Genomic DNA, 13099 nt, shown 5'->3' with positions numbered 1-13099 from the left:
GCACACCTAGGTTCCTAACTTATGATGAAGAATTGACAGAGCAGCCATCAAGTCTTAGACAGTGTTCTAGGTTATTACATGCAGAGTTTTTAGGTCCTATAATTAACACCTATGTTTTTTTCAGAATTTAGCAGTAAGAAATTACTCGTCATCCAGTTTTTTATATCGACTATGCATTCCATTAGTTTTTCAAATTGGTGTGTTTCACTGGGCCGCGAAAAATATAGAGCTGAGTATCATCAGCATAACAGTGAAAGCTAACACCATGTTTCCTGATGATATCTCCCAAGGGTAACATGTAAAGCGTGAAGAGTAGTGGCCCTAGTACCGAGCCTTGATGTACTCCATACTGCACTTGTGATCGATATGATACCTCATCATAAAGTGGCATGAACACAACCTAACAGTTGAGTATAACTTTATAGGACTTGCTTGTATTTAGGATTTGCTAGGATTTGTCTTACTGGATTTTGGGAACACACAGATGAGATGAAGAGAAGACATTGAACATTCTGAGATGATATTCAATCAATTTGGAGATGACTTAGAAGACTTAGAGAATACTTTGATCATTGGATGATGATTTTGGACTGACTTGGAACAGACATAAGGAAGAGGATAGTAGGTTAGTATCCACGTAAGAAAGCCTGTATTTTCTAGATGAGGTCATACAACTTTTGATGGTGTGTGAGAAAGGGAGAGCCTGGCATGACTGTGATGTTTATGTCCCTCCAGTAAAAGTCCAGGTAACAAAAATGTTGATGATCCAGAAATGTCCTAAAGGTGTCATTAAACAAATCCATATGAACCAAGCAGTTTGTCTTTTGTAAAGATATAATCTATTTATATTATACAATTTTGGTTACCTAGACAATGGAGGGACAGAAATCTTTCAGATTTCATTAAAATATCTTAATTGTGTTTGAAGATGAGCCACAGTCTTATGAGTTTAGAACAACTTGAGTGTGAGATACAATGGCAGAACTTTAAAAAAAAATCTGTCTTTTTTTTTTTTTTTTTTTTTTGGTGAACTCTAACCCTTTATAACATCAGTGAGCCGAATGAATAAGTTGTTGACAGGCTTCTGTGCTTTTAAAAATTGTGGGATAGTGCAGTGAAACAGAAAAGTCTCAATTTTTATATATATATATATATATATATATATATATATATATATATATATATATATATATATATATAATTTATCTATATATATATATATATATATATATATATAAAGACTTTAAATCAGTTAGAGTTTTGCAGGTTTTTGTCTATATCTACTAGCTTTAAGGTCATCGATATGCTAGTCAACTTTAAAACATTGACCAAAAATGATTTAAATTAGCAGTTTCTAATTTACTAAACAGACACAAGCAAAATCGTTTCTCCTTGCTCCGCTCCAATGGCTCTCAGCACTGCCCGACTCATTACAGATGTAAGGGAAACAGGTCAATTTAGCTCAAAGGGAATCATTTAAGATTTTAAAGGGAATTTGCACAGAATCACTGTTTCACGGTTTCACTGAACGAGCCGTTTAACATCAAATCTGCACTGGATATTAATATCCAAAGTATAGTGAAAACACTATCAATTAGCACAGTAACAAGATCAGCAGTTTAAGACATTAACTTGTAAGCACAAAACACAAGATACTTCTCTTTTCAATATGAATAAGGCTTTATTAGATACATCTAAGACATATAAGCTAATCTAACACATAAGCACACGCACTCACACATTCACACAAGTTGCAGGAAGATAGAAAGTTACGGAAGAATGAGCTTAAGAGAACGAAAATGTGGAATCCCAGCAATACGTGAAATTGCATAGACATGAACAGCCATCAATCACTTAAATAACCCTCGCGTTGAGTTCCTCAATGAGGTTAAAATTATATTAAATACACCAGTATAGATCAGAGTCTGGAGGAGTTACTTGCATCTCCTGTGTAAAGGGGTTCCCTTTGTTGCCGTTGAAAGGGGGTTTCCCGATGTTGCTGATTGGCTTGAAGTTCAGTAGTCGCTGAAGTGACGTCTTGGGAAGCCCGTGGTTGGGCGTTGGCTGAAGACGTGGAGTTGTGTGGGCTGGTTGAAGTTGAACGGGCACTCGAAGTCAGACTCGGAGGGACCAGGGGTTAAAAGGTCCCCTTAGGAATTTCAGTCTGGTTCTGCTAGGTGGGGGAGGGGAGTCACTCCAAGGATCTTGTTTATTACTCTCATGGGTTTACATGTGATGGCCGGCATTGCATCTTGATTACTTGCCCCAAATTTGACAATCTCTCATCCGAATTGAAATCGTCAATAATTGTTCTAGTGGTGTTAATGTTGAAAGCTGTTCTGTGAAAGAGTTGGTTGGTTATCTTGCTTCTGACTCTGGCGCTAGGAATGATTTACAACCTCCTGTTGCCTTTCTGAGGAATTCGGCCCGTGTTTCAACCACAGTCCTGATTGACTCTTTTATTTGTCTGGTTGGGGTCTGATATGCTACACAGACATAATTGCTCAGGTAAAAAATATATTCACATGTTATTACATTACACATACTACTACTACTATTACTACTACTAAAATGTGCTTGTGCAATAAAGCAATGCTTTTATCCAAACAATTAGAAGATAGGTGAGCAAGAGCCAACAATATCCATAATGTACAATGCCACTATGTATAATTTAATATGCTTTATTTGAATTCTGCACAAATAAACAAGCTAGGGAAATAAAAAAGTATGTGCAGTGTGTCTTCTGATGCAGATTGGGTGGAGGTCGATGAGAAAAGTGTTTGATGACCATATAAGTTTTACCACTCTCATTTCAACAATGGTCAGTTTGCACTGTAAAACATCAGGAAATCAGACCATTCTTTTATGTGACACAGCTCCTCGTCCAAACCAATACAAGGACAAGACTCAATAACCAACACAGAAAACACAAGAGCATATATTGGCTGACACAAATGAACAAATAAGACACACCTGGAATCAGTGATAGGGTAATCAATAGAAAAACTACAGCTTTACACACAGAGCAGTGAACACACACACACACACACCATGAACACACACCCGGAGCAGTGGGCAGCCATTTATGCTGCTGCGCCCGGGGAGCAGTTGGGGGTTTGGGGCCTTGCTCAAGGGCACCTCAGTCGTAGTATTGCTGGCCCGAGACAAAACCCACAATCTTAGGGTTAGGAGTCAAACTCTCTAACAACTAGGCCACGACTTCCCTAAAAATGTGTACTGCATTAGCTATTACTGCTAATTGCCATGTTGCCATGAACCAATTTATTGTAACCTCTTATTAAGTAATATATATTTGTGTTCAGTTTAATGAGACAGGCCGAGGCAGTGTGTGCAGTCAAGCCATCATGTTGGTGACGGATGGAGCTGTGGAAACATATGATGCTGTCTTTGCTCAGTACAATTGGCCTGATAGAAAGGTAAGAAGAGTTTCTGTATTTCCAGTTTGCGGGGTCAAGTGCAGAATAATGTTACAGACTGGAATGTTTTAAATGTAGGAACAATTCTTTTCTCACATAGTTTTTATACATTTTATCACATAAAGAATGCCAGATTTGATCAGAGATGGAAAAAAGGGATGGGATGGGATGGGATGGAAAAAAGATGTCAAGCTCTAAATAATTTTCAAAGGGTAAAAATAAATAAATAAAATAAAATAAAATAAAATAAAACACATTTTAATTTCTTCTGAGACAACAGAAGCCTGTTTTACAAAGCAGGTTTGAGTCTTTACACAGTTACGTTAGCATTTAGTTTGAGCAAACCCTTGAGTTTTTTGGCTCATGAAGGTTTGTTGGTTTTGAGCGGGTTTCATCACCATGATAAATTACGCTACACAGCAACTCTGCTATGGAGCAGGTTTTATTCTGTTTTCTATTCTCCAAACTGGACCAATTGTGAGCAAAGTGACACATCTGATTAAAGCAGCTTACAGTCCAATAATTTTACAGACAAAATTGCATGACCTTTGTTGCTTCTTATTATATTTATAGTATAGAAATTATAAATGTTTATAATTCATTGTCAGGGTTCTGTCCCTTTAACTTGTTTATTCATGGTTTTGTGACAGAGCCCTGACACCCGCCATGTTGTTGTTTTCATGTGAGCTTCAAGTGTGCTTGAGCTGTGCGCTTTCGTCTTTAAGTTTACGAAACTGCTGCTATGACAGCAAGTCCAGGATGAGCTTTGAAGAACCAAATAATCTGAGATCATGCCAAATCATCAACAATCAAATCCAGCTGAGTTAGTGACATGAAAAACGGGCCCCTGATCTAAACCAGGTTGGATTTTTTTTGGTTTTGTTAACTCTAAAGTTGACAAGAGTTTGTTCAGACAGCTTCATGCAATGTGCCACGGATAAAAAGCCAGATCTAGCTGGCCAGGTATGAAGAAAGAATTGTGGACTATGAGAATGGAGAAACTATTTGTTTATAACCAACATGTGGTCTAAACTGCAGCCATATCCTATTAAAACAAATAAAAACAGGGTTATTGGAATGGCATTTCTGTACAATAGAGGACAGTGCGTGGCCTGAGGGAAGAAACCGTTCCTATGTCTGCCTGTTTTGGTGGTCAGTGCTCTGTAGCACCAACCAGACATCAGCAGTTAAAAGAGGGAGTGTGCTGGATGTTAGGGGTCCGAAAAGATTTTGACAGCCCTTTTGCTCACTCTGGATGAGTAAAGTTTTTGGAGGGTGGGGAGGGTTCTACAAGTGATTTGCTGAGCTCTCTGGGCTATCCGCTGCATTCTTCTAAGGTCAGTTTTGGTAGCCGAGTTCAACCAGACAGTTATTGAAGTTATTGAGCTAAACTACATGGCAGCGGCGTGTGGCACAATCTTGATACATACAGTACATGTGACCCTATTGTTTGATATAAGTAGCCCTTATGTTGTCATTGTCTCTTGTAGCTTTGTATTGTGTACCTGCTGTTGGTGAGTTGTGTTTCTGTTAATGCCAGGTCTGTTAAAGTAAAGTCTTTGGTTGTATTTTGGATTTTACTGTTTCAATAAACCTCATATATTCTATTCTGGTGTTAGCGCAGTGCATAAGACGCATGCCTGTGGTGTGGGAGACCTGGGTTCGAATCCACTGTGAACCACCAGTATGTCCCTGAGCAAGACACTTAACCCCTAGTTGCTCCAGAGGCGTGCGACCTCTGACATATATAGCAATTGTAAGTCGCTTTGGATAAAAGCGTCAGCTAAATGAATAAATGTAATGTAAATGTAATATTCTCTTGATTGTTATGGGTGGTGTTAGCGCAGTGGATAAGACGCATGCCTGTGGTGTGGGAGACCCGGGTTCGAATCCACTGTGAACCGCCAGTGTGTCCCTGAGCAAGACACTTAACCCCTAGTTGCTCCAGAGGCGTGCAACCTCTGACATATATAGCAATTGTATGTCGCTTTGGATAAAAGCGTCAGCTAAATGAATAAATGTAAATGTAAATGTAAATGTCATATGGGTTCATCTCAACTTGCCTTCAGTGGACAGCAGAAATTATCATTGGTGTACACCTGCCCAACCTTCAGGACTTATACAACTCCAGAGTGAAGAAACAGGCAGCAGGAAACATCATCACAGACCCCTCTTACCCTTAACAGAACCTGTTTGCACTTCTCCCTTCAGGCAGATGCTACAGATCTCTGTGTACTAGAACATCTAGGCATAAAAATAGTTTTCCCCCATACCATATCCAGCTTAAACAGATAACACAGGAATTATTATCTGTGTTCTGTAATTCAAGAACTATATAAATACACATGCATATCTCTTTATTCATATGGCTGTAAAAAGAGTAAATAATGCACAAATCTGTACATAAATCTTCTTTTACAGATTCATACACATTATTATTATCATTATTATTAGTTACTGTAAAGTCTTAGGGTGTATTCACACCTATTTTATTTGGTTCAATTGAATCAAACTCAAGTTCTTTTCCTCCCTTGGTGTGGATCTTTTGGTCAGGTGTGAATACAGCAATCGTAATCGAGAGCAGACCAAACAACTGTACACAGACCCAGCTGAAGAGGTGGTCTTGGCCCGCTTCCAAACGATCTCTGGAACAGTTGAATGAATGAACCAATGAATGGATGACCTTAAGCACATATGTGGTTTTGTTTAAAGTTTCTGGTTCACTTGCCAAAACGGCAGTGTGAAAGCAAACCTCACCAAACAAAAAAATAAATAAATAAATAAAACTAAATAAATCAACATTGTATTTGGTCCAGACCAAAGCAAGTGAACTAGTGAACTTGTTCAGAAAACAAATTTTCCCTATCTGTCAGTTACTATGAGTTATGTTTAATGACATATGGGGTCTTACTTGGGAGGCCAATCATCTCTGCGTTTAAGAGAAAATGCCAATGAAAAATACACAATACTGTGTGTCGGGAAGCTGTTCTGGTTGGCAGTACGCCGTGAACAGCTGTGTTGCTTTCAGCAATTCCCCTGGGCACTTCAACTAAAGCAGATTTTCTGGGAACAGATTTCCTAAAAGAACAAATCACAGACAATTCTCATCTTTTTGAAGACGCTGTTTCATCCATATCCTTCTGGATGTGGTAGTTTCCTGTCCTCTGACAATGAACGTTGTCGTCCGTGTCTGGGCATTCAGCATGCTGAAGACGCGTTCGTGGATGGTTCATGCCTTCACTGCATGTGTGACCACGGCAAAGCTGCGATCGCGTCTCTCCTTTCTTAAAAGGGAAAGAAGCAGACCCCTCTGTCACTACCCCTCCGTCCTCACTATCCTCGATGATGGGGTGGCTAGGGGGTGCATCGACATTCCCCACGAGGAGTGAGTGATTACGGTGCACCTGTGCCCGCAAAACACCTCCACTTGGAGGAATAGTCTGCATCTCCTGTCCAAAGCCTGTAAGCTGTCGCCAGCTATTGCTACCAAGGTCCATACAAGGTAATACAAGGTCCTCCCCTTCGGGCTCTCCCTGTCCCCCTGTGTCTTCACAAAGCTCCCAGAGGGCGCCCTTGCCCCACTATGGGAAGTGGGAATCAGGATCCTCAACTATCTCGACAAATGGCTCATTATGGCCCAGTTGAGAGAGAAGTTGTGTGATCACAGGGACTCAGTCTGTTGGGGCTTCAGGTCAACCGAGAGCAAGCTCTCCCCTTTGCAGAAAATCTCGGTATGGAGTTAGACTCAGTGAGTATGACTCAGTGAGTGCGTCTCACCAACGAACTTGCCCAGTCTGTGCTGAACTGCCTGAGATCCTTTAGAGATCAAACATTTTCAGAGGCTCCTGGGGCATATGTCATCCACAGTCACAGTCACGCCACTCGGTTTGCTTCATATCAGACCACTTCAGCACTGGTTACACTCCTGAGTCCCAAAATCATTTCAAGTCACCTTTATTTATATAGTGCTTTTAACAATACAGATTGTGTCAAAACAACTGAACAGCATTAAAAGGAAAATAATGTGTCAATAATGCAAAAAGGCAGTTCATCAATTGAATTCAGTGATTTCATCATCCATCTTAGTTAATTTTAAATAGTATCTGTGCAATCAAGTCGACGATGTCGCTGGATATTAAGATTCCCCAACTAAGCAAGCCAGAGGCGACAGTGGCAATGAACCAAAACTCCATCAGTGACAGACTGGAGAAAATAAACCTTGGGAGAAACAAGGCTCAGTTGGGGTGCCAGTTCTCCTCTGGCCAGACGAAACCAGTAGTTCAATTCCAGGCTGCAGGAAAGTCAGATTGTGCAGAAGAAGCATCTGTTTCATGTGGTCTTGTCCCGGTGGCTGTCTAGGAGAAAAGGTCTTGACTGTGGATCTGTCTCTGGGGCTCATCTAGTTGTCCTGGTCTCCACTGTCTTTCAGGACTCTAGAGGTCCTCTCTAGGTGCTGATCCACCATCTGGACTGGATACGTACTGTATCCGGATGACTGCATTGACCATCTAATCTGGATAAAGACTGAATCTGGTGGCTACGGTGACCTCAGAATAAGAGACAGACTAAAATTAGTGTAGATGCCATTCATCTAACAATGTACCATCACACAATTACATCTGTATGCTGATGATAGTTATTTATACCTCAGCATTTCTCATAAATCAAGCAATAAAGCAACTACAGAATGCATTTCAAGTACTGCAGCTGTCATTATCACAATTAAAATTGGCTTTAAATTAAAAAAAAGAAAAAATATTTGTTATATATATTTTAGTCGAGGTTGCTCTAAATTAATTGATATAAATATGGTATACCATTAGAAAGAGGGAGTTCCTACAAATATTTAGGTATATGGCTGGATGAAAGATTAGCATTTGATGTACATATTTTATAAACTGTGGAAGAACCTTAGACCTAAATTAGGTTTCTTCTATCGTTTAAAAAAATGTTTTCCTTATGCGGCCCGAAAGAAAATAGTAGAGAGTGCCTTCTAGGGCTGTCACTTTTGAGAAAAATTAAATTTGAACGCATGCAATGTATTCGAATATATTAGAATATCTAGGTGAACCACCCCCCCCCCCACGCGCATAAAAAAAAATAACACCGTAGCCTAATGGAGATTCAATCACAAATGTATTAACAGTTTGTAATAAACAGGACTATCTGGATTATTATTTTTTTTACTTAATGTTTAAAACAGCAGGTTATCAACTTAGAATATCAACATATATGAAGTGCCACTATGCATATCCCACAACATTAGGCTAAATGAAGAAAAGAAAAATGATTCAGAACAGGCACAAACAATAACGTGATTTGGTAATGGGCCTACAGTACAATACGTCTAGATTGCCCTCTACTGGATAAGATGGCAAATAATAAAATAAAAAACAAACGGTCTAATCATAGACTGTAAAAAATGTGCTACACATGGCATTTTAAAAACCAGATATTTTATTTATAGTTCGATTACAGATATTTCACGTCATGTTCGAATGCATATTCGAATATCAAATAAAAAGTGACAGCCCTAGTGCCTTCTTATCTATAATCGATTATGGTGATCTTCTATACATGCACGCAGCTACAACCCTACTTAGGAAAATTGATTATGTGTATCATGCAGCCTTACGCTTTGTTTCTGGTGCAGAGTCACGGATGCATCACTGTATTTTATATGCTTCTTTATCATGGTTATCCTTACATCAAAGGAGAAAGTTACATATGTATTTATTTATCGCAAAAGCTTTGTTAGACAAATTACCCTTTTATATATCAAATATTTTAATTTACTACACAAAAAATTATTTTACTAGGTCTGGTTCCCATATTAGGCTAAAAGTGCCAAGGGTATTGTCAGAATTCTGCGAAGGTGCATTTTCCTTTTATGGTCCCTGGGCCTGGAATGAATTGCAAAATGTACTCAATTTAGATGAACTTCCAACCCTAAGCACCTTTAATCGTTTTTTTTTTCTAAATGTTTTACTGGATACTTGTAATTGTTTTAGTTGATCTGGTTTTACTCAGCTTTTGGTTGTTGTAAATTGTGGTGTTGTCTTACTGTTTTTCTTTTTTTGTGAATTTTAATGTGCCGCTGTCTTGACCAGGTCTCACTGGAAGAAGAGATAGAAATATCTCAATGTGATTCTCCTGGCTAAATAAATAAATACACACAGATGTGTTGCTGCTATTCAGCCCCTGGTCAGACCTTGCTTTTCTACGGGCCAGGGTGTGTCACGGCCGGGATCCAATGAAGCACGGAGATAGAACCAATTGCAAGTAAGTCTTTTATTAAGGGGTAATCCAAACAGCATAAACAGTCCAGGCAGGGGTCAATAGGAAACTTCCATCCAAAACATAAACTAAACAAGAAGACAAGGCAAGGGCACGAACTGACGGACATGAATAAACAACGACTCCGTGACACATACTAAGACAGACCGGGTTATATACACAAAAGGATAATGGGGAAACAGGAGACAGGTGGGGAACAATCAATTAACTAAACAAGGAGGAAGGTGACCAAATAAGGAGACAGGAAGTGATAAATGATAAACACCGTGGGAACTGAGGACACCTAGTGGAACCCCAGGGAACACAACCCAGACACTGTGACAGTACCCCCCTTCTACGGAGCGGCTCCCAGACGCTCCAAGACAGACACAAAACAGAGACCAGGAGGGAGGTGGACAGGTGGAGGCTCAGGGGGAGGGACGGAGGGCCAGAAAAGAAAAACATGGGGAACAGGCACCAGAATGTAAACACAACACAGAAAGACCAGGAGGGAGGAGGACAGGAGGAGGTTCAGGGGGAGGGACGGAGGGCCAGACTGACAGAAAGGAACAGGGACAGACATTAACACAAAAACCAAAGGAAAAAACAACATGAAGCCCCCCAGGGCGGAGCAGAAGACCACCACACCCTTGTGGTCAAGGCCAGAGCCCTCCAGGGCGGAGCGGAAGACCACCACAACCGTGTAGTCAGGGCAAGCGCCCCCCAGGGCGGAGCGGAAGACCACCATGTCCGTGTGGTCAGAGCGGAAGCCCCCCAGGGCGGAGCAGAAGACCACCATGTCCGTGTGGTCCGAACGGAAGCCCCCCAGGGCGGAGCAGAAGACCACCACAACCTTGTGGTCGAGGCCAGAGTTCCCCAGGGTGGAGCAGAAGACCACCACCACCATGTGGTCAGGGCGGAAGGCCCCCAGGACGGAGCAGAAGACCACCACCCCCCTGTGGTCAAAGCGGAAGCCCTTCAGGGCGGAGCAGAAGACCACCACATCCCTGTGGTCGATGCACAAAGCCCCCAGGGCGGATCAGAAGCCCACCACTTCCGTGCGGCCGGATCAACGGGAGGGCGAGACTCTGGTAATTCCATGGTGTCTCTACTGGACTCCAGAAGATCGGTGCTGGCCTGACACTGCTCATGAAGATCATTGGTGACTTGCATTTGCTCATGAAGATCAATGGTGACTTGACTCAGTCCTTGAAGATCACCGGTGACTTGACTCGGTCCTTGAAGATCACCAGTGACTTGACTCAGCTCTGAAAGGTCAAAGGTGACTTGACTTGACTCTGAAAGGTCAACGGTGACTAGCCCTAACTCTGGAGCATCAGCGGTGACTAGCCCTGACTCTGGAGGGTTAACAGTGACTAGCCTTGACTCTGGAGGGTCATCTGGAACCCGACTCGACTCTGGAGGGTCATCAATGACTAGCCCTGACTCTGGAAGGTCATCGGTGACTAGCCCTGACTCAGGAAGGTCATCGATGGCTAGCCCTGGCTCTGGAAGGTCATCGGTGACTAGCCCTGGCTCTGGAAGGTCATCGGTGACTAGCCCTGGCTCTGGAAGGTCATCGGTGACTAGCCCTGACTCTGGAAGGTCATCGGTGACTAGCCCTGACTCTGGAGGGTCATCGGTGACTAGCCCTGACTCTGGAAGGTCACCGGTGATAAGCCCTGACTCTGGCAGGTCATCGGTGATAAGCCCTAACTCTGGAGAGTTCCCTGGCACCTGACTCGACTCTGGAGGATCAGCGGTGACTAGCCCTGACTCTGGAGGATCAGCGGTGACTAGCCCTGACTCTGGAGGATCAGCGGTGACTGGCACCTGACTCGACTCCGGAGGGTCCACTGGCACCTGACTCGACTCCGGAGGGTCCACTGGCACCTGACTCGACTCCGGAGGGTCCACTGGCACCTGACTCGACTCCGGAGGGTCCACGGGCACCTGACTCGACTCCGGAGGGTCCACGGGCACCTGACTCGACTCCGGAGGGTCCACGGGCACCTGACTCAACTCCGGAGGGTCCACGGGCACCTGACTCAACTCCGGAGGGTCCACGGGCACCTGACTCGACTCTGAAGGGTCAGCTGAGACTCTCATCCTGTGCAGCGGCGCTGGGCAAGCAGCCATCTTGGGCCATGACTCTGGACAGGCGGCCATCTTGTACTGTGGTGCTGGTCTGGCGGCCATCTGGGGTTGTGGTGCTGGACTGGCGGCCATCTTGTACTGTGGCGCTGGACCGGTGGCCAATTTGGGCATTGGCGCTGGGTTAGCGGCCATCTTGTGCTGTGGCGCTAGGCTGACAGCCATCTTGGGCTGTGGCACTGAACCGTTGGCCAAAGTGGGCATTGGCGCTGGGCTGGCGGCCATCTTGTACTGTGGCGCTGGACTGGTGGCCAATTTGGGCATTGGCGCTGGGTTGGCGGCCATCTTGGGCTGTGGCGCTGGAACGGTGGCCAATTTGGGCATTGGCGCTGGGTTAGCGGCCATCTTGTGCTGTGGCGCTTGGCTGGTAGCCATCCTGGGCAGTGATGCTGGACTGGCGGCCATCTTGGATGGTGGCGCTTGGCTGGTAGCCATCCTGGGCAGTGGTGCTGGACTGGCGGCCATCTTGGGTTTTGGCGCTGGAACGGTGGCCAATTTGGGCATTGGCGCTGGGTTAGCGGCCATCTTGTGCTGTTTACACCCCATGTGTTGGGTAACAGGTATTTGGCGGGAAGATCTGGCTTGGTGTCACACTTGCTGCACCATTCCCCCTCATACAGTCAGACTTGGTAGAGCAGTCTGAAGCCATGCCCAGTACTGGTGTTAGCATGCCTGTTGTCCCGTTCAGTCCCTGTACTGGGCTAGGTGTCCATATGGCTTGATTTCCTATGGGTAATCCCATATGTGTATTCTTCCACGGTAAGGTTTCCCTCTCGCTAAACCTGTGTCTTCCCTTGACAGACCCGCTTTGTCAGTCTCTTCTGGCAGTTTTTCCATCCCTACTCTAAGGTAGGACCTGCCTCAGAGACCCATTCTATATGTAGTACTGCCCCCTTGGGTCAGTCCATATCAGAATTTCCACATCATCTCCCTATGGGTAGAATGTGGTCTCTGTTTCCCCTTAAGGCTCACTTCCACATCGTTCTGCCAGGCTGAAAGAACAAATAGGAAAGATTTGAAGCAATCTTTCACTGAAGATGAAATTTTTTGTGGACAGAACAGCAGCATTGCCTTCTCCAGCAGCTTTGTACTCACCATTTGGCCACCTTTGGTACCAAGGTCAGTGAATTTGTGCTTGGCACTTGGGAAGGTTATGACCTTAGCGTAGCTTTCGTGGCATGCCACGGCTTGTCCACAATTGCATTGGCACAGGGTTGCGATGGTGTTCAGGC

General features: G+C 43.6%; 1 protein-coding gene across 2 annotated transcripts in view; it reads left to right on the top strand.

Moving 5' to 3' along the window:
* Window positions 1-13099, top strand: part of cacna2d3a (calcium channel, voltage-dependent, alpha 2/delta subunit 3a) — a 243042-nt gene that overhangs the window by 108246 nt on the left and 121697 nt on the right. For both annotated transcript variants that reach the window (XM_059503008.1, XM_059503007.1), the window contains exon 11: window positions 3324-3437. In XM_059503008.1, the coding sequence (XP_059358991.1) occupies window positions 3324-3437 (114 nt within the window). The remainder of the gene's footprint in view (window positions 1-3323; window positions 3438-13099) is intronic.

The sequence above is a fragment of the Carassius carassius genome, chromosome 21 (genome assembly GCF_963082965.1).
Source record: "Carassius carassius chromosome 21, fCarCar2.1, whole genome shotgun sequence".
NCBI lineage: Eukaryota > Metazoa > Chordata > Actinopteri > Cypriniformes > Cyprinidae > Carassius > Carassius carassius.
The sequence above is the reverse complement of the archived record's forward strand: the minus strand, read 5'-3'. Positions and strand labels throughout refer to the sequence as shown.